The sequence below is a fragment of the Hyperolius riggenbachi genome, chromosome 3 (genome assembly GCF_040937935.1).
Source record: "Hyperolius riggenbachi isolate aHypRig1 chromosome 3, aHypRig1.pri, whole genome shotgun sequence".
NCBI lineage: Eukaryota > Metazoa > Chordata > Amphibia > Anura > Hyperoliidae > Hyperolius > Hyperolius riggenbachi.
Window position 1 is genome coordinate 121,214,463 of NC_090648.1, and position 22,672 is coordinate 121,237,134.

The 22,672-nt window shown below is 46.7% G+C and overlaps 1 protein-coding gene across 1 annotated transcript in view; it reads left to right on the forward strand.

Annotated features, from left to right (window-relative positions):
* Positions 1-22,672, forward strand: part of LOC137562978 (lathosterol oxidase-like) — a 78,192-nt gene that overhangs the window by 20,249 nt on the left and 35,271 nt on the right. Inside the window, exon 2 of the mRNA XM_068274856.1 lies at positions 17,506-17,723. Coding sequence (XP_068130957.1) covers positions 17,514-17,723 — 210 coding nt within the window. The 5' untranslated portion in view covers positions 17,506-17,513. The remainder of the gene's footprint in view (positions 1-17,505; positions 17,724-22,672) is intronic.

The following is a 22,672-nucleotide window of genomic DNA, read 5'->3' on the forward strand; positions in this document are numbered from 1 at the left end:
ACCCTGGCCAGCCCCTACCCTATAAATAGCGGCCGCCATGTTCCGTTTCTCCGTCCTTGCCTGAGACTTGCATAGAGAGAGAGTTGCTCCTTTGTGCTTTGGCTTAGCAAGAGCTCTATTGTGGTCATTTACCTAGCGTTTTTGCTCACATACACCTCCTATACACACCTATATTGTTGTTAGTTAGATAGACATTGTATTTTAGTTAGTAGCTTTTGTGTTACATAGAGACAGGCCAGCTGCTGCTGCAGGCTTACAGCTTTAGGCCTCAGGGCCTGCCTGTGTGGGCAGCTGTCCTCTGTTAGTTTATTTCTCATTAGTATTAGACAGTATTAGATAGTATTAGACAGTATTTCTGCTGTCCTTTACTACTTAGTGATTGTATTTTGTATTGTAGTTATATACTGTAACTGTACTAGGACACTCACTGACTGTCACTGTTCATAGGCTAGCTCCTGCGTGTGCTTGCACTCACTGTCTGTGTACACACACTCTATTTCCTTCTGAATAGTTATATACTGTAACTGTACTAGGACACTCACTGTCACTGTTCATAGGCTACTAGCTCCTGCGTGTGTGTGTGCACTCACTGTCTGTGTACTGTACACACACTCTATTTCCTTCTGAATAGTTATATACTGTAACTGTACTAGGACACTCACTGACTGTCACTGTTCATAGGCTAGCTCCTGCGTGTGCTTGCACTCACTGTCTGTGTACACACACTCTATTTCCTTCTGAATAGTTATATACTGTAACTGTACTAGGACACTCACTGACTGTCACTGTTCATAGGCTACTAGCTCCTGCGTGTGCGTGCACTCACTCACTGTCTGTGTACTGTACACACACTCTATTTCCTTCTGAATAGTTATATACTGTAACTGTACTAGGACACTCACTGACTGTCACTGTTCATAGGCTACTAGCTCCTGCGTGTGCGTGCACTCACTGTCTGTAGTGTACACACACTCTATTTCCTTGTGATTACTACTGATTATTGTAACTTCTAGTTGTACTTCCTGACTGTTACTACTTACTGTACTAGGGACACTCACTCACTTTTTGTTCATAGGCCAGCTCCTGCGCGTGTTTGCGCGTGCGTGCACTCACTGTCTGTAGTGTACACACACTCTATTTCCTTGTGATTACTACTGATTATTGTAACTGCTAGTTGTACTTCCTGACTGTTACTACTTACTTACTGTACTAGGGAGTCGGGACACTCACTCAGTCACCTCACCCACCAACCCACTCCATTAAAGTACCCCACTTTTCACCCGCCCTTTTCAAAAACTTTTGTGTTTACGCCCAAAACATCGAAGATGTCTGGAAGTGGCAGCCAGCGCGGTTTGGGCAAGGGGAAGGGCAGTAAGGGAATCAGGAGGAGAGGGAGCAGCATTGTGGCAAGCCGCGGGCTCGGCCCCGCCACCATGCACAGTTCCGCAGCAGCGTCAGTGGCTAACATTCCTCCCATAGCCACTGGCCGTGGACGCCTTGGGCGCCGCCCAGCAGGAGCATCTGCAACTCACGCTGCAGAGACGCAGCAGCAGCGTGTAGCACCTGCTCCGATTTTCCTCCAGCCGGGTCGGAAACGTCCCATTGAGGAAAAGGATGCAGACACTGTGGTGCAACTGATGACGGAGGATGAGCAGCCCGCCATCAGCTCTGCATCCGAGGCCTCCACCCTCACCACCACCACCACCACCCCTGTTCGCAGCAGCCGCCCAGCAGGTCCTGGGGAGGAGGCCAGTTCACCGTCAGTCGCCGGCCTGTCACTCAGCACTCTTTTGACCCCAGGCATGATGCGTCAATTGTCTGCTGTTGTTGGCGATTTGGAGGAGGAGATGCTGATGGGCACTTTGGGGGATGAGGGATTGGACAGCAAGACTGTGACGACAGTCAAGCAGCCCATCCATGCATCAGGAGAGGAGTTTGGGGGGTCATCATCCCAGCAGGACATGTTTCAGGATGGGGAGGCTGATGATGACACGGTGACAGACAGAGACTGGGTGCCACCACCTCCAGGGGATGTCGTCCTCAGCAGCTCTGAGGAGGAGGATGCGCTTGTGGGCCTTGCAAGGAGGCGCATCATTGCAAGCATTGGCAGCAGTAGGCAGGTCCCACAGCCTGCTGGTGTCTCAGGCTCAGCAGCAGCAGCATCTGACAGTACCACCACCAGCCGCACCCAAGCCCCCCCCCCCCAACCACCACAGGGAGACAGGCAGCAGCGGTTCCATGCCGTAGGGGGTCGTTTTTGTCACCAATCTGGCGTTTTTTCACCATGCCCACAGTGTACAGCAAGTACGCCACTTGCAACCACTGTCAGCGGAAGTTGAGCAGAGGTGCAGACCCCTTAAAGTTCAGCACTAGCTCGCTCATCAACCACCTTGCTGCGAAACATTTCCACCAGCATGAGGAGTTCCAGAGGCTGAAGGCATCTGGTGCTGGCAGTGGCACCACACCCATCACTGCACAGCCTTCAGCAGCAGCAGCAACAGCAGCCACCCGCCCTCCTGCTCCTCCAGCAGCACCAGCAGGAGTGCGGAAACGCACTGCTCCTCCCCCCTCTGCAACTCCTGCCGCCGACACTGAGGCCTGTTCTGGCAGCCAGTCCTCAGTGGCCTCCTCTGCTGTGTCTGCTGATTCCCGTGCCAGCAAAAGGCCACGCCAGAGCCTTTTGAGCGAGTCCTTCCAGGGGGTGGTTAGGGCTCTGCCTCCCAGCAGCCGTCGCGTGCGGCAGCTGAACGGCTTGCTGGCACGGGCCATGTGCTCCCAACTCCTGCCGTACACGCTTGTGCAGGAGGGGAGCGACATGCGTGCGCTGCTTGCTTGCGCAGCCCCAGACTGGCAGCTCCCCAGCAGACACTTCTTCGCCCGCAAGGCCATTCCTGCACTGCACCGCTTTGTGATGGCCAATGTGGAGCGAGGGCTGGAGCACGCGGTTGGTGAAAGGGTCCACGTCACCATGGACTCCTGGAGCAGCCGCTTTGGGACAGGCCGCTACCTGTCTTTCACTGTCCACTGGGTCAGCTTGGTGGAAGGGGGTGAGGATGGGAGAGCAGCAGTGGGCACAGCAGCAGCAACACAGTGGGTGGTGCCCCCCCGCAGGGTCAGGGGAACTGCAGCAGGTTCCTCCGATCCTCTGCCATCCTCCGGCACACCTGGCCAAACCCCCCGCCTCAGCAGCAACATGAAGGCCCGCCACTGCCAAGCGCTGCTGCACTTGGTCAGCCTTGGGAAGACCAAGCTGACGGCAACCCATGTGTTGGCCAAACTCCAGGAGCAGAAGAGGATTTGGCTGACCCCCAGAGGCCTCAGAGTCGGAGAGGTGGTGGCCGACAATGGGGCCAATCTGGTTGCCGCAATAGACAGGGTAAACCTGACCCACATCCCCTGTCTTGCCCACGTGCTGAACCTGGTGGTGCAAAAGTTCTTGCGCACCTACCAGGGGATGGGCGAACTGCTGGAAACGGCAAGGAACGTTGTGCGTCACTTCCGGCGCTCGGCTGCAGCCTGTGCGAGCCTGGAAGACGTGCAAAAGGAGCTGGAGCTGCCACGCCATCGGCTGATCCTTGACGTTCCGACTCGCAGGAACTCCACCCTGGCGATGTTGGAGCGTCTGGTTGAACAGAAGCACGCTGTCAACCAGTACCTTGCCCTGGCCACTGTTTCCGCCGCTCGGAGAAGGGACAAGACCAGCAACATCCCGTCCATCGTCCCCGATGATGACTGGAGGCACATGCAGCAGGTGTGCTTAGTGCTGGCTCCCTTTCTGCAGGCCCTCGATGCTTTGCTGGAACAGGGAGCGGCAGCCTTGGACCAGCAGGAGCGGCAAGCAGCTGCACAGTCCACCTCTGAGGGGGAGGAGGAGGAGGACTTGGTGGAGGTCCCTGACCTTGCTGCTGATGAGGGGGATCAGCACAGCGCAGCTGAGTTGGTGCGGGGGTGGAGAGAGGATGAGGCGGCAGAGGAGGAGGATGAGGAGGACAGCACTGCCGTCGATGTGCCAGCACACGTGGCCCGCCTCTTCCCAATGGCAGCGCACATGCTGGCGTGCCTGCGCAAGGACCCCAGGGTGATCCAGATGAAGCAGAGGGAGGACATCTGGATCAGCATGATGTTGGACCCACGCCTCAAGGGGAAGTTGAGCCAGTTCCTGCCGCCTGCAGGAGGAGACCCAGCGCAACAAATAAGGAGCTTGCAGCAGGCCCTTGTTGAGCGCTTGGAGGAAGCCTTCCCCCAGCCTTCCACCCCCACTGTCCAGCAGCCAGCACAGAGGCAGCAGCAGGTGCCTGCATCCAGCAGCAAGCGCCCCACAGACCTGCTGTCTCTCAGCCACGAGCTCTACAGGACTGTAGAGGCTCCGGCAGCAGTGACTAGAGAGGAGGTGCATGATGCAGCAGCATCCTCCTCCGGTCACAGCCAGCGCCTGACCCGCATGGTGGCTGACTACATGGGGTCCTACAGCGGGCTTGACAGCGATGCCCCTGTTGATCCCATGGAGTATTGGGTCAAGCGCCTGGAGATCTGGAGCGAGCTGGCGCAGTACGCCCTGGAAGTGCTGTCCTGCCCCCCTTCCAGCGTGCTGTCCGAGCGCTGCTTCAGTGCAGCTGGTGGCGTGGTCACCGAGAAACGCTCACGTCTGTCTCACAAGTCTGTGGACAGACTGACGTTTCTCAAGATGAACCAGGCGTGGGTGGAAGGCGAGTTCCTGGCCCCTGTTGTCGGCGAGAGGGGGACATGAACTGGCTAAGAACCATCGTTAATGTGCCTTACCACCCTTTACCACCTCCTGGCTCCTGCTCACTAAGCCAGCCTGGTTCAGTTTGACTATTACGTCGTCTGCAGCCACACATTTTACACCTACAGTGGGCTGCTGTGTACTGCCCTTCTGCTGTCTGTCTGTGTTTCCCACTGCCAGGGTACACAGAATTACATTCTGCTGCCACTCTGCCACCAGCTATTACGTCAAACAATAGCTATATATCTGTGTAATTGGTTGTACAAACAAAACCAACAAACCATTAAAAAAAAAAAGGTTTAATTTTTCTGAGGTGCCCGGGTTGAAAACTGTGTTGTCCCAGTTGTGTATTGGACACGATGTGGGCTGCACGACCGCTGTCTGGGACCTCCTGTTGTGTTTATTTACAGCCCTGGTATCACCGCTAGGTACCAGGGCTATTATGTCACGCTGCCTGCCTGCTGCCACACTCACACTACTCCTCCATTCCTCCTGCTGCTGCTGTCTGTCTGTGTTTCCCACTGCCAGGGTACACAGAATTACCTTCTGCTGCCACACTGCCACCAGCTATTACGTCAAACAATAGCTGCTCACATTACTCCTCCATTCCTCCTGCTACTGCTGCTGTCGGTCTGTGTTTCCCACTGCCAGGGTACACAGAATTACATTCTGCTGCCACTCTGCCACCAGCTATTACGTCAAACAATAGCTATATATCTGTGTAATTGGTTGTACAAACAAAACCAACAAACCATTAAAAAAAAAAAAAAAAAAAAAAAAGGTTTAATTTTTCTGAGGTGCCCGGGTTGAAAACTGTGTTGTCCCAGTTGTGTATTGGACACGATGTGGGCTGCACGACCGCTGTCTGGGACCTCCTGTTGTGTTTATTTACAGCCCTGGTATCACCGCTAGGTACCAGGGCTATTATGTCACGCTGCCTGCCTCATTGACAGCCTGCTGCCACACACTCATCCTCCTCCTCCTGCTGCTGAATTTACCTCCTGCTGTCTGTGTGTTTCCACTGCCAGGGAGCACATACAATGGCGCTTCCAACATGCGTGCGCCACTAGCTATTTGTTACGCTCAAAAATAGCTGCATTTCTTTTAAAAAAAAAATTGAAAAGAGAAATAAGTGAAGAAGAAGACGATATAGAAGAAGATGAAGAAGAAGATGAAGAAGAAGAAGAAGAAGATGAAGAAGAAGATGAAGAAGAAGATGAAGAAGAAGAAATTGAAGAAGAAATTGAAGAAGAAAATGAAGAAGAAGAAGATGAAGAAGAAGATGATGATGAAGAAGATGAAGATGATGATGAAGAAGATGAAGAAGATATAGAAGAAGAAGATATAGAAGAAGAAGATATAGAAGAAGAAGATATAGAAGAAGAAGATATAGAAGAAGAAGAAGATAGAAGATAAAGAAGAAGAAGAAGAAGAAGTATATACAGTACTGAACAAAATTCTGGACACAACTTCTCTTTTCACCTTTTTTTTTTAAAGGAACATCCCCACATAATCACTTGCTGTTGTTACTTGGAAAAAAAGATGTTTCTTGCATCATTCACCCTCAAAACAAGTGTTGGAAGCTATTTAAGGCCAATTCGAATAGTCAGCTCGAATAATGAGCTCGAATACCGACTCGAATAGTGAGCTTGAAGTCCGAGGTCGAATCGAATAGTAAAAATTATTCGACTCGAATATTCGACTGACCTCGAATAATTTACTATTCGAATTCGACCAAACTCGAATTTTAAAAAGGGGTATTTGAGCACCACTGATTGTAAGGAACAGTTAACCATTTTGATGAATACCGGTACAAACAGGTCGGGGCAGTTCAACATGAACTGTGTTGGGCCAGGATCCAGGTCACAGGTAGTTAGGCGGAGGTGAAGGAGGATGCTTGATGTGACTTCTTCATCAATTTCTTTGAAGTCTGACCAAGGTGTTACGTTGTCTCTGCTAATGGTCTTCACTGCTATATTAGGCTCAGATGCTGTAAGTTGGATGACGGACCTTATAGCGGAGACTTTGTCTGTGAAGAAATGGGCAAATTGGTCACAGAGGTCCTTTGAAGACTCAATATTAATTTTTTGACATGCCGGTTTGCAGAGCTTTTCCACTGTGCGGAACAGTTGGGCTGGTTTGTTAACTGCATTTGTAATCTCTTGTGATAGAAAGGATGATTTTTTTCCCGTGATTACTTTTTGGTAATTCTTCTTCAAGTGGAGGATTAAGGCATGTTTGTCTTCTGGGGACTGAGATTTGTGCCACAGTCTTTCAAGTTTTCGGCCATGTCTTTTCAGCTCTTTAATAGTTATCAAACCACTGTGCATGATGGTGTGGAGTAAGATATAGCTTTAAGATATAGCCACCACCTTCCTCCCCTTTAGCTGTCCTTATTTACAGAAGTCACAGTTGCTATCTTCACACCACTCTGGATAAGCTTTTTGAAAAAGTTTTCCTAATTACCCGCCCCCTTTTTGTTGATGAAAAGGTATTGTTTACTTCTTGGTAAAGTGTGCAATAAAATTTACTTAAGTCCTTAGCTGCCTGAAACCTCTGCGGTCGGGCCGTCCGGCTGAAGTAGGCTAATAAGACCTGTACTAAACTTTAAATGTAAAGCATTTTTTTTTAGTAATGAGACTGTAATGATCTGCTCTGCTGTCTGCACAGGCAGACAGCTTTTTGATCATCTTGTAGGTCTGAGTTCTACAGGTCCCTGGAAAGGAGACCTGTCTTCACTTTGCAACTTGCTGAGCTCCTGCTCTGGTGAGGAATTTGTCATGCAAATTGCTTAGCTGCTTCCTTTGATGGCTTGCAGTATAAATGCCATTTCTTCCCAGAATTCCTTGCTGGTCATGATGGTTTGTTCCTGCTAACTTACCTGGAGTCTCAGCCTTTGCTAATTGTTTGCCAAGATTATCTTAGAGTAATTCCTTGGGAGTGCACTAAGCATTCCTTCTAGCGTAGTCAGGTTGTATTGTCTCTGTTGCGCTTTTGTTGCGATTGTCTTGTCACCAGAGGCGGTCGACAGGAAATCGTTCTGTCTGTTTGGATCGCACTCGCCCTAGTGGTAGTGGCGGTGGTTCCTTCTGTACTCAGTCTGGGAGTGTAGGCCTGAGCTGCGGTTGCTACTGGCTGCTCCTTCTGTCTTGTCTGGAACGAACGCTTGCTGTAGGCTCGGTGAGGTAACCGTTTAGCAAGCATTCGCGTTCTCTATTCGTTTTTCGTGTTACATTGGTTAGTTAGGGTTGGCGGGCTTTGTCTCTGTCGCGCTTTTCGTGCGGAGACCGCGCCATTAGCGTGCTTTGTCGCTGTTGCGCTTTTCACGCGGCGACCACGCTTAGCGAGTGCGTTTATTTTCCTTGGCGTTCTGATCATTGTTATTGCTGTGACTTTCTTGCTACACTTGTGCTCTGTCTTTATTCGGTCTTGTGTCACTGTTGGCAATCGCCACTCTTGCGATTGCGTTCCCACTTGATTTCCGTTGTTGTCTGTTCACAGTCGCCGGGGGGGCGACTAGATTGGTGGACACACATACATTCTGTCGCTGTGCTCTCTCTCTCTCTCTCTCTCTCTCTCTCTCTCTCTCTCTCTCTCTCTATCTGAGGGCTATCTTGCCCTGCATTGTTGCTATTCCTACAATTACCATCTGACATCTGTGGCAGTGCAGAGGGATTGTTCCTCTGCACTCCACAGCTCCATCTGCCGGTGGGAATTTCCCTCTACCAGTGCATTGCACCAAGCTGGGTTCTGCCGTTTTATACGCTTGTGGAGGACTTCCGCCGGTGTGCGCTGACCACGGAGATAATTCCGCAAACGCATACAGGTGTACAGAGGCGCCGGAAGTATAAAAGTAGCTAAAAAGTTTAAAATGTTTTGGTTGCGGTAGTGGACCAGCTAACCATAAACGGACAACAAGGCTGTTGATTTTCAAAAATAAATATACACAATTTATTCGATTGCTCCAAATAAACAGTCGCAACGTGTTTCACGGGCAAAAACCCGCTTCTTCAGGCAATAAAGGACAGGAGCAACAACACTGAAAATGACAGAGATACATAGCAGGCATCAGCATACTGTGTGTGGTACAATTGTATAGGTACATTAAATTGTATGCATACATAATCTTTATGGTATAAGTGATGCTAACACAAATATGCTATTGCTGAAGTGTCTTATATTACACCTAGTTTTGTGTTGATAATTGCTTAGTTGCGGGGTATGTGTTCAAAATGTATGCCTAAATAGTTGTATTTGTATTTCTAACTGTGCATTATTCCCACAGGGAGAATATATTTGTGGGCTTGTGCTGCCTTTGTGGGGAGTTATATTGTTCCATGGTGGAGTGACTATGAATGAATAGCGAGGTGAAGTGAAAATGGAACAATATAACTCCCCACAAAGGCAGCACAAGCCCACAAATATATTCTATATTATATTTATATATAATATAAACTAGGTGTAATATAAGACACTTCAGCGATAGCATATTTGTGTTAGCATCACTTATACCATAAAGATTATGTATGCATACAATTTAATGTACCTATACAATTGTACCACACACAGTATGCTGATGCCTGCTATGTATCTCTGTCATTTTCAGTGTTGTTGCTCCTGTCCTTTATTGCCTGAAGAAGCGGGTTTTTGCCCGTGAAACGCGTTGCGACTGTTTATTGGGAGCAATCGAATAAATTGTGTATATTTTTGAAAATCAACAGCCTTGTTGTCCGTTTATGGTTAGCTGGTCCACCACCGCAACCAAAACATTTTAAACTTTTTAGCTATTTTTATACTTCCGGCGCCTCTGTACACCTGTATGCATTCAGAAGTCCACCCTTGGTGGAAGGGTGACCCACCCTACAATTTCTTCTATCCGCAGAGAGCGACGTTTTACTCCTGAGTGGGGACAGGCTTGTTCTCCCCACCTGCCTTTACAGTGGTTGCTTCAGAGGCAACCCTGGTTTGTGAGTATATTACTTACATGTCATTTAATCTCCATCCCCTACTAATACATACTACACTATATTGGGCTCTCGGTCTTCTATCATTTCATAATTCCGCAAACGTTAGAGACACACTGTTGGTATTTATTTTTAATGTGCGATTGAGATGCCCTGGGTGCTAAAAATTATGCTCGGTTCACTTTAACTCTGTCAAACGCCTTCTTTGCATCTGTGGAGAGAGCCAGCAGGGAGAGTTGTTTCAACTTTGCCCAATGAAAATAATTCATCTCACTAATATACTGTAGTTGTCCCTGGCCTTCCATCCAGGCATGAATCCCACCTGATCTAAATGGACAAAAGTGCCTAGATACAGTGTAATTCTCTGCCAAACCTCCAGCAAGTATGTTATTGTCAAAATTCAGCAGGATCTAGCTTATTCATACCAAGCAAGCTAAGTCCCATCTGTCACAGACCGCAAGGCCGGTCTGCGGATGGGATAAATCGATCAGCGTCAGAAATCCTCTCCCACGGTCATTTGTTCATCACGAAGGGTAACCCGCGTTCGCAATTTGATGAACTGACTCGCGAAGGGAGCGTTCGGATGCCAACGGATTCACCTCACACATACAATTCAAAGATCTGCCACCAAGCGAGTTACACAGTCCGCTACTGTAGTTATACTAGCACTTGGAGAACGCTCTATTAACCCTTAGCAGTATGCAGGAACCTGGGTCAGATCGTTATATCTGGGCCGGGTTCTCGCACACGGGTTATAAATGTATACTTCTATTAAACACAGGGTAGCGAGTTTAGGAGAAAGGTACGATTGTGTATGTTCAGCAACAGGTCATAACCGCTAAACGATTTTTAAAACGTTTAATAACAAAAATGCATTACATACAGTTATATACACCAATTAACATATACACACAGAGTTTAAAAATAAAAAGGAATAAAATCAGAAAATTCTTACTTAGTTAGCTGAGCCGTCCATTTGAAGAATGAAGAAAAATAGTCCACTTTAAAAGTAGGCATTTAGGTTTAGAGTCCTTGAGCACTGCAGGCGCTGGCTCTCCTTAAGCGCCTGCATGAACGTTCCTGGTCGATGGAATTTGGAGAACTGGGCAGGTTTGGTCCCGCCCCACTTTTATAGGACCTGAGTCTTGGGGCTGTCACTACCTGGAAAGTAGGTGTGTTTAAGGCGGGTTTACCTCCTAATCAGCAGGTTGCCGCCCCCCAGACTCAGAGCAAGAAATGTACCGATTATTAATAATCTGTGCAACTCCGCCCCAGATTGGCGCATCGCAAATCCGAGACTATATTCATAAGCGGCTTGCGACCCTGTATCAAATGAGGCTATACATGCCTATTCTATTGCATTCGCTCTACACAGGCCAGATAAAGTGGTTTCTCTATTGATTCCTGATAGCTAGAAAATTATAATTCAGGTGAATGACAGAACTGTTTCCTAGGTATCAGGGAATGTAATTTTTTGTCTTGCTGTGCCAAACCTATTTTGAATTATTAATACATTAAAGGACTTCCGAGGCCAAAATTAATAAAATCACACTATACCTTTTTTTTTTTTTTTGCAGAATCCACGGAGGACGTCCTGCCCGTCCTCCGCTCTGTTCCGCCATCAATGCACGTCTTATTGTTCCCCTACGGCTCGGCCCGACCCCACCGAACGGGTCGCATGGATGCCACCTCTAATATGGCCGCCGCCTTGCTCCGCGGCTGCGCAGTACGCTTTGTCGCTAGCGCGACTGCGCAGCCTGTGTGCGCCCGCCCGACGTACGCTTGGGGAGCATGCCGGGACCTAGTACGCGGCGGGAGGCGGGCAATAGGCTGCGCAGTCGCGCTAGCGACAAAGCGTACTGCGCAGCCGCGGAGCAAGGCGGCGGCCATATTAGAAGTGGCATCCATGCGACCCGTTCGGTGGGGTCGGGCCGAGCCATAGGGGAACAATAAGACGTGCATTGATGGCGGAACAGAGCGGAGGACGGGCAGGACGTCCTCCGTGGATTCTGCAAAAAAAAGGTATAGTGTGATTTTATTAATTTTGGCCTCGGAAGTCCTTTAAGGATTCCTTTGTTTGAGCCTCTGAGTTTGGAGGGAACTTCTTATCTTACTGGTTCAAACTGGCTTTCGTTTGGGAGAGGCTGAAGCAGGAAATGGCCCTCGGCAGGGGGTCAGCCAGGCATGAAACTCTTTGCTGACCTGACACAGGATGTGGGTGAGGGGCTGTTGCTCTCAGTAAGAAGAAAGGGAAAAAGACATCTATTGTACATTTACACAGGACTGACAGGAATTGTGCACGACCATACGAAAATCGTTGGCGATTGCGTACGACTTTCCGTAATGTTCGTCACACCATCCGTGCCCTGAGTGGTCCAGGTACCATAGCCACTAGGATCTGGCCTATTCATTCAAAGCAAGTTAAATCCTGTCCCCTGAGAGGACTATATGGTCCTACTAACTAGGATCTAGCTTATTCTTGCAAGAACAAGATAACCCCTCTAGCATGCAGAGACCAGGTCCCTTATCCCACTATGATTTAGCCTATTCTTGAAAGAACAAGCCAAATCCTGTGGTGTGAAAGAACCAGGTCCCTTAGCCCAGCATTTCTCAACATTTTATTATGTACCCCTTTTAACCATTTCAGTCCGCTGGGATTTTTCATCTTATGCATCAGAGCAATTTTCACCTCCCATTCATTCGCTAATAACTTTATCACTACTTATCACAATTTATTGATCTATATCTTGTTTTTTTCTGCTACTAATTAGGCTTTATTTGTGTGGTACATTTTGCTAATAATTATCTTTTTATAAATGCATTTTAACAGGAATATTAAGAAAAAAATAGAAAAAAAAAACATTTATTTCTCAGTTTTCGGCCATTATAGCTTTAAAATAATACATGCTACTATAATTAAAACCTATGTATTTTATTTGCCCATTTGTCTCGATTATTACACCATTTAAATTTTGTCCCTATCACAATGTATGGCGCCAATATTTTATTTGGAAATAAAGGTGCATTTTTTCAGATTTGCGCCCATCACTATTTACAAGCTTATAATTTAAAAATTGTTTGTAGTATACCCCCTTCACATGCATATTTAAAAACTTCAGACCCTTAGGTAACTTTTTGGTTTTTTTTTTTAATAATTTTTTTTCATTAATTTTATTTGGGTAATTTTTTGGTGTTGAGAAATAAACTGTTAATTTTTAATGTTATAATATGTGTAAAATGGTATGTAAAATGTATGTAGATGTAGTTTTACTATTTGGCCACAAGATAACCACCTTGAGTTTTTTTTTTTCTCCTTGTGCTTCTCGCTAACAAGGAAGCACAAGGAGGACGGGGGAACTTTTTTTTGCAGAAAGACTAAAGCCTCTTGTAAGAGAGCATCGGTTTTTCTGATGGGGACACGGATCGGTGAATGGGAACCATGTTCCCGTTCAGTGATCCCAGGGCTACCGGGGGACAGCACGGGGGTGCACCAGTGGGAGCACGCTGAAGTGCGGCACCGCAGCAGAGCAGCCACCTGGATGTGAGGATTGCGTCCGGGTGGCTGAAATGGTTAAAACCCTGTACTCGCCAAGTATCCCCTAGCATAGTAAACATTATCCCTTCACATAGTAAACATACCCCTTCACAAATATATATTTAATTGCAGTACAGGATAATTGGTTCTAAACAATTTCCAAGCATTTACTATTGCTTTAGTTAGCTAAAATACTAATTTGGTGTTTTTTTTATAGGATTTATCATTTTCTAAAATTCTAAATGTGTTACTCTTGGTTAAGTATAACAAGCCTGAGTACCCCAGGAACCATCAGAAGTACCCCCTGGGGTATGCGTACCAGATGTTAGGAACCTAGGCCGTAGCCCCCTAGGATCTAGCCTATTGTTGCAAGAACATGCTAAATAATGTGGTGTGAAGGGAGCTGGTCCCTTAGCCAATTAGGATCTAGCTAATTAAAAGAAGCAAGCTAAATCCTGTGCCCTGAAGGGACTATATGGTCCTCCTACCAACTAGGATCTAGCTTATTCTTGCAAGAACAAGCTGCATCCTGTGGCGTAAAGGGACCGGGTCCCTTAGCCCAGTAGGATCTAGCCAATTCTTGCAAGAACAAGCCCAATCCCATGGCATGAAGGGGCTAGGTCCCTTAGCCTACTAGCATATAGCCTATTCAAACCAATCAAGCTAAATCCTGTGCCCTGAAGAAACTTTGATCCTTCTCTTGCCTGTGTCTATGGGTGGGCAGAGCAGTGCCTGGGGCGCAGGGGCATTACAATTACTCACCTTGCACACCTTCCACATATTCCTGGTCCTGGCATATCGTTGCATGGTAACCGCACCACCTGTTTCTGTTGCTTCCCACACTCTCTTGCTGCCTAAACTGGGGGCACTCTGGCTACCTAAACAGGGGGGGGGGCTATCTGGCTACCTAAAGGAGGGCTCTCTGACTATGTAAATGAGGGTCTGTGGCTACCTAATTCTGTGGGCTCTTGTGACCACCTATACTTGGGGGGAGGTTGCATCCAACTACCTAATATTGGGAGCGCCTATGGCTGCTTATGCGGGGGAGGGCTGCATCTTGGTATTTATTACTGGAGGGAGCTATACTAGGGGCCACCACTGGCTACTGCATCGCAATAGTGTGCCAGAATTTATGGGAGGAGGTTGACGCAGTTTATAGACCCTTGATGTGACGTATGCGCAGTCACCCACCAATTCCTGTTCCCTTTGCTGCAGTTTACCATAAAGCCTCAGACCCTGAGGGAATCCTGAAGACAGTCAGAACTGCAGGCAAAGTAACCTTTTGGATTGGTTGGTGAGTCCACCCACAGTCCAATTTCGATTGTATATACAATCGATACAATCTGTTCTCTCATATAGAGGCCAGGTCGCTACCACCAATACGCAATAAAAGCGTGCGAATGCGCTAATTCTAACTCTAGCTAAATCCTGTAGGAAAAAGGGTTAATTTGACAACCTTTCTAGAGATAGCAAAACTAACAATATTTAATATCAAAACAGTTATGGTAACATGTCTCTCTTTAAAAGATGTAAATTCTTTTGGCGGAGATTTGTTTCAGAACAGCACTTAGAACGATTTTTAAATTGTTTATTTAAAGAAATAATGCAGAACAAAATATAGCAATAGAAACAAATGGATACAGAAATAATAAGGGTTCAATATGAAAATAATAGCTGATTACAGTCTGAGCAGTTTGTCAAGTTACCATGTCCTTTGCGATAAGTCCCACAGAGATATGTAGTCCAATTCTGGAAAGTTCTGTGGAATAGGTATTAATCCTTTTATCATCCAGCCCAAATCCGAGATGGCACAGGATGGCTGGGGTCTCTCTCTCCAGGCTGAGTGTCAGTCGGTTTTAACCCTTTCTCTGCCAGAGGGTGTGGATGGTAACGAGAGGTTGCTCCACCCTTAACAATCTGACCTCAGGCTGCTGAAGTCCGCCCCTATTGTCTGAGGGACAGAATTGGCAGTTTCTCCAAGTATGCCATAACTCAGCGGATATCTGACATATCATATAAAACCCAACATTTTACATTCCGTCATCATGCGCTGAACCAATCGATACCAAACTCGCTTGGAGTGCCACCTTCCCTGCCTATGTAATTCAATACCTCAGGCTGTGAGATGACTAGGAGATCGATTAACGCCTCAGAAGGTGTGCTGCGCGGGTCGCATGGCGCACTGTGAGTTGTGGACCGCTGGGCCCAAACGGTTCCGCAATATCCATCGAATTATGGACTACTATGAAGTGAGATATCAAAAGCTCATTAAGCCTGGGACATGTCTCTGGGTATTCTCAGGACAGGCAGGAATGTGAATGGGTCCTAATGAGTTTATGAGGGGATCTGTTCCTCTCCTTATCTTTAAAACTAGGATGGGAGGAATTCCTGGAGAATCTTTATTGCCCCCCTTATAGATAAACTTTTTCCTGTGTGGATGGTCTGGTTTTAGGGTGAATGGCTTCTCTCAGTAAGTACAACACAAACACAAACAAACATCTCCCAGGGCAGGGGTGGTGAGATGGAAGAGCACTGTGTTTCTAAAAGCCAGGCTAATGAATTAATGGGGCTTTCCAGATCATAGTTTGGGCGCCTTAACATGCTCTTGCCGCAATGGCGTTCGCGAAATCGGGACACTTGCCCTAAGAGCTCTATAGCCTAGAAACTACCACGATCCTTCTAATATCTAACCCATTCTTGCAAGAATAAGCCAAATCACATACCTTTAAAGGACCAAGTCCCTTAGCCCACTAGGATCTGGCCTATTCTTGCTAGAGCAAGCTAAATCCCATGCTGTGAAGTCACTAGGTCCCTAAGCTTAGCATTCCCCAACCCTGCCCTCAAGCCCCACCAATAGTACATGTTTTGCAGAAAACCACACACATTCACAGATGAGGTAATTAGTGTCTCAGCAGAGCTGATTAACTACCCCTGTGGATTTCCGCAAAACATGCACTGTTGGTGGGCCTTGAGGTCAGGGATGGGGAACACTGCCACTTAGCTCACTAGTAACTTGCCTCACCCTCACTCCACAACAAGCTCCGTCCTTAGCAAGCTTTTCTTTATTCTCTTCAACAGTTTACCCCCTTTATCACGCCCACCTTATTACTGCGAGTTGGGTAACAGGCATGTTTAAGGACGACTGGAGATAGTTGACCATCCAATCAGCGCCTTCCCAGTTTTATAGCCTACCCCCCTATTGTCTCACCAGTGCTGGAGAGAGTAACATTGCTTCAGAGTGCAGGCCCCATCCATTGACACTTATGGGTGCTAGAGCTCTGGCCTGGGACACTGACACCAGGTAAGCTGGAGGTACTGTGGACCATTAGTGATTAATACTGAAATATAAATCTACATATTTTCATATGTCAGTAAACAAAACAACTTTTCTGTTTTATTTATAAAGTTTGATGGGTAAAAGTATAGTTAACCTCCTTGCCGGTTATCCCAAGCTCAGCTGGGGGTAACCTGCGCAGGAGGATTTCTCAGGCCCCGCTGGGCTGATTTTCTCAAATTTTTTTTATTGCACGCAGCTAGCACTTTGCTAGCTGCGTGCATATTTCGATCGCCACCGATTTGCCGCGCAGCCTGGCCAATCATTGCCAGGCAGCGCTAAGGGGTGGATCGGTATTCCCTATGACGTCGGTGACGTCATCCCGTTCTGAACGGGATTTCCTGCTTTCAGAGAGCGCCGGCGGCGATCGGTTTAGGTAGGGGGATGCCGCTTGTCAGCGGCTATCATGTAGCGAGCCCTGGGCTCGCTACATGATTTAAAAAGAAGAAAAAAATTTTTTTAAAAAGTGCTGCGCCGCCCCCTTGCTGACACAATTGGAACGGCAAGGGGATTAATGTGAAAAGTAGAGGTAGACTTGCAGAGGATAAAACCATGCACACATGGAAAAGTAATGGCACTGGGTGACGTTTTGGAGCTATTCCTCTTTAAGGGACGCATTTTAACATTGGAGAATTGAAAAAGCCTCTGCAATATTCATTAAAGTAAATAATCACCAATTCTACTTAGAATGCAGGTAAAGTAGATTTTTGTTTTTCGATATTGGTTAGAACAGTATTCACAGATACTGGGATTGATTTACCAAAGATAAAAACCACAGACAGCTGAAATGTTCTTATATTGCTGGAAATACTCAGATATTTACAGAAAATCTATTTTTTGTAGTTGGATGTCACCATAACCCTAGATATGTTGCTATAAATTACTTTGGATGGTATCTCGATTATTATTTTATTTTTTTATGTTCTAGGTACCACCATGGATCTAGTGCTAAATGCTGCAGACTATTACTTCTTTACCCCCTATGTGTACCCCGTGTCCTGGCCTGAAGATGAGTTGATCCGTCAGCTTATTGGCCTGTTCGTTATCACCAATCTGAGTGGCTTGGTTATCTATTTTCTGTTTGGAACCCTCAGTTACTACTTTGTGTTTGACCATTCGTTAATGAAACATCCACAGTTCCTGAAGGTGAGGACTGACCAGCTGTATGAACATAATAATTAGAGGAGGGCATCATTCTGAAATGTTCAATTATATTACTAATATATGAATTATGGCCAAACTCATCTGTTCATCTAAGTAGGCTTCTTTCACAAGGATGGCTGAACTGTGCAGCCTCCCATTCTACCAACTAATTAGATGCAGTGTTTGTAATCACACTTGTGTCAGCAGTTGACACACAGCATGGTTACACAGTACTATAAAATGGCTCCATTGCACATCTAGAAACGACTGCTGCATGAATAGGGTGGATGCCATGCCTCTGCCTATATTGAGAACTCTCTGGTGCTAGGCAAGTCTTTGTGAGCAGCTAACAGGCAGTGACAGCATTGTTTTGAAACAAAACTTTCTTCATCATTCTTTAGAAACCTTTACAACGTTGTAATTCTGCAATGTACTGGTGTTGGGCATCAGGGCTGGCTGGGACAAGGATCTCTGTCACCAGAGCAACCCCTCCCCCCCCAAATTGTGACGACCCCAGTATACGTAATAGACATATCCTCAGTACTAAGGTCCCCCTGCATACTTATGAAATAGCCACCGGAAGATTTGGGCGCAGGATAAAGCCGATATACCGCTTACCCTGCTCCTACACAAGTCCCAACGGCGCTAATTGCTATTCCCCCTCCAGGTCGCCATGGATGTTTGGGAATTATGTAATCCAGCTTCCAGCTATTGCTGGCGGCCGTATTAGTGTTTTAAAAGTAATTTGAGTTCTGTCTTTTGACAGCACCCAAATTACTCACTGAGCGCCGCTATAGCCATAGTTCCTATTATGGTGGCGCCAGCTGCGCCCAAATCTCCTGCGCTGTTTTAACAGCGCACACCCCCTTTTCCTCCCCAGTATAGGTAGCCAGATGTGCCCCCTGTGTTAGGTACAGTAGGTCCACCCCTCCAAAATAGGCAGCCAGATGTGCCTCAAGTATTAGGTAGCCCCTCTCCTCAGTGTAGGTAGCAGCTGTGTCCCCAGTATAAGGTAGCCTGCATCCTCAGTATCGTTAGCAGATGTGTCCCCATGGGCACCTTTAGGCATATGCAGATGTAGCTCGATTTTTCGGAGCACTCCCATATAGTGTCAGGCATGCACTCCCACCTCAGGCACCCCTGCTTATGAAGACTACCAAACGCCAGTGACAGCGAAAAACAGTTCCGCTGGCCAGGTTGTGAACATACCCGATCCACGGTCCTGTGCTGCTTGGCTGCACTAGTGCAAAGCTTCCTTCTTCCCGCTGTGGTGCGCGCTGCTGGCATCAGATGTCTGTCCCGACCTGATGATGCACCTGCTCAGAATATCCATGTGCAGCCGCATCACCAGTTCAAGCAAAACCTCTAGTACGGGAAGTGTGCACCATATAGATAATAGGATAACAGAGGCACCAACAGGATAAAAAACACTAAAAACTTAAAAAGGCATCTTGGTAATAGAGGAGGTAGTGGTGGACTTACCTCCTCCAAGCTGAACATACGACTGGATTTTCAGTCAAAATAATTTTATTGGATACTCCAAATAGTGCAACGTTTCGTGGGGTACAAACCCGCTTCATCAGGCAATAACAGATAGGGGTAAACAGCATCTGTCAGTATCATCAATTCTGAGCCCTTCTCAAGGCTCATACACACATCAGACTATGGTCTTTTGAAAATGAAAGATCACAGACCAATCTTACCACCCTTCATGTAGTATGAGAGCCATACTCTACACAGTTTTCTATGGAGCTGAACTCCACATCAGAAAAAAATCTTTGCAAGATGCTGCACACACAGATGCTGTACAGACACAAAAGATCAGTATCTGCAAAATCTGTTCCTGCCAAAAATCCATTCCTGCAAATTGCAATGATAGTCTATGAGATCTGCAGATCATCATACACACATGATTTAACTGACATTCATCTGCAGATCAAGCAATCATCTGCAGATCTGAAAATCCATCCTGGTGGATCTGATCTGCAGATGAATGTCAGTTAAATCATGTGTGTATGATGATCTGCAGATCTCATAGACTATCATTGCAATTTGCAGGAATGGATTTTTGGCAGGAACAGATCTTTTGCAGATACTGATCTTTTGTGTCTGTACAGCATCTGTGTGTGCAGCATCTTGCAAAGATTTCTGTCTGATGGGGAGTGCAGCTCCATAGAAAAGACTGTGAAGGTATGGCTCTCATACTACATGAAGGGTGGTAAGATTGGTCTGTGATCTTTCATTTTCAAAAGACTATGGTCTGATGTGTGTATGTGGCCTCAGAGGCGCTCAGCGTTGATGATACTGGCAGATGCTGTTTACTCCTATCTGTTAATGCCTGATGAAGCGGGTTTGTATCCTGTGAAACGCGTTGCACTTTATTTGGAGTAGCCAATAAAATTATTTTGACTGAAAATCCACAGTCATATGTTCTACTTGGAGGAGATAAGTCCAAGGTGGGTTTTTAAGTTCTTTCAGTGTTTTTATCCTGTTGGCGCCTCTGTTATCCTATTATCTACATCAACTCCACCCTTGGTGGAGGGTTGTACCCTTCCTTCTACTCCAGAGAGCGACTTTTTAATCCTGAGTGGGGTCAGGACAATCTCCCCACCTGCTTTGACAGTGGTTGCCTAATTGGTAACCCTGGTTTGTGAGTATTAAATTAATATTGTTACTCTTCCAATTATACAGGTCCTTCTAAAAAAAATTGCATATTGTGATAAAGTTCATTATTTTCTGTAATGTACTGCTAAACATTAGGCTCTTTCATATATTTTAGATTCATTACACACAACTGAAGTAGTTCAAGCCTTTTATTGTTTTAATGTAAGACTAAGCAAGCAGGAGGAGATAGATTATATATAAAAATACAAATTTTATTAATGACCAAAATACAAACACATATAATGTAAATCTATTTAAAATTGACCAGAACACACGGGTGGACCACCATGTTGAAGCCAGGTGAAAAAATGTGGGGGATCCCCTCAAAAAAATATATATGTCGATAGTGCGCAATCTATCCAAGTATCTTAATATACAAAAAAGGGGGAGAGGGGAGGCACCTCCTAGCAGATAACCTAGAGACAAAGAGGACCTTGGAAAGAAATACACTTCATTGGTTTTAAAGGCCAAGTGTTCAGGACCTAAATTGAAGAGAACATCCTAGTAAGGAAGCACAGATGTATCAGATTCCGGCTGTATTGCTGCAATGTTTCCAGTGGTTTATAGAATCAAAAGTTGATTGTTAATTCAATAATGGCTGGTAGAGATTTCAATCCTATCGAGGTAAGTAGTCTTACTGTATGTGCTGTCATATAAAAAAAAATGGTGTGCAAATCCACAGGTCACACGGGCTGTCTCATTAGAGGGCTGTGACAATAACCAAGTGCACAAAGGTAGATTGGTTGGCACACACTGTATGTGGCAAGCACTTCAGGCTAGTAAACAGTATTTTCACAGCAGGCCTGACACGTCTATAGACCCCAAGGGTGACAGGCAATTCACCAGAGTTGGTGCCTCAGTCAGAAGCACATTCCGAGGCAAACTCACAGGCACATTGTAACGATCAGTGTAACTCGGAGAGAATCTGATTACCGGTGATCTGCAGTATCACTGGGAATACAGATATATACCAGATTATAGATGATCTGCAGTATCACCGATAATCCGATATACTAGCTAACCTCTGGACACCTGAGTAGAGTAAGAGTGTTAGGTGCAACAGTAATACTTTGAGTATTGCACCTTAGGAGAAGGTACAGAAGCAGTAAGGAGTACTGCTCAAAAGTATGTTCCTTCCGTATGCCTAGACTCTCCCGGGGGAGGAGCTAGGCTGAAAGTAGGAAGGACAGAGTGTGAGTGACACCAGTGAGAGGGTGTCACTAACAGGTCTGGGAACCGCCTCTAACAGTAAGGTCGGTCCTCGAGGTCGGACAAGCCAAGTCGTTACCACACAGACAGATACAGTACAGATTCAGAAGGCAGAAGCGGAGTCTAGTAAACAGGCATGGTTCGGCAACAGGGTATCAGATATATCGGGGTACAGAATCAGGAGGCAGATGCAGGGTCTAAGGACGAGCCGGGGTTCGGCAACAGAGTATCAGAATGGCAAGGTACAGAATCAGAGTTCAGAAGAGTAGTCAGGCAAGCAAAGGGTCAAAACAGATAATCACAATCAAACTAGTACTTTAGACTATCAAATAGAATCTAGCTAAGTGTAGGATAACAGCTCCAGCTGGTCCCGGCACACTTTCGGATCTGACTCAGGTCTGAGTGCTACCACGTTGTGATCGCAACGCCAGACAAGGAACAAGTGAACTAACAGCAATATATATACAGATGCACTCTCCAGCACCTCCCTAAAGAGCTGGACCAATGAAAAGAGGCAAAATTGTTAGCTGACCAGCTTGGTCAGCTGACCCTTTTCTGGCTACCATATAGGTTCTGCCTTTTGGCGCGGACGCGCGACATTCTAAACCTAGAAGGACTATGAGTCCCAGCCATGTCAGCACCGCTCTGCGGTGTATCTGCAACAGGGCCATGCACGCTAACAGCCGCGTCAGACGCGGCGGTTTCTCCGCTCTCCGCCATGCCCTTCATGGAAGCAGCCGCCTCACGCTGAGTAGAGGCGGCTGTTCTTCCGCGTTCTGCCATGCCCTTCACGGAAGCAGCCGCCTCACGCTGAGAAGAGGCGGCTGCTTCCCCACGATTCTTCACACACATGTTTAAACCACAGACAAATGCAGGTATAGATGATGTGATATTGAAAGTTGATACAGTTCACTCATAGAACAGTCCGCCAGGGTCACCCCTTCAGCAGCATCAACTAGACAAGGCAAAGTCAAAGTTCCAGCAAACAACAGCATATAGGTGCATCCTAAAAGGGTGTCTCAGTGGTCATCAAGTACACAGTAGTTGTTCCTTAGGAGGCCGCTTTCTAGTCACCAGCA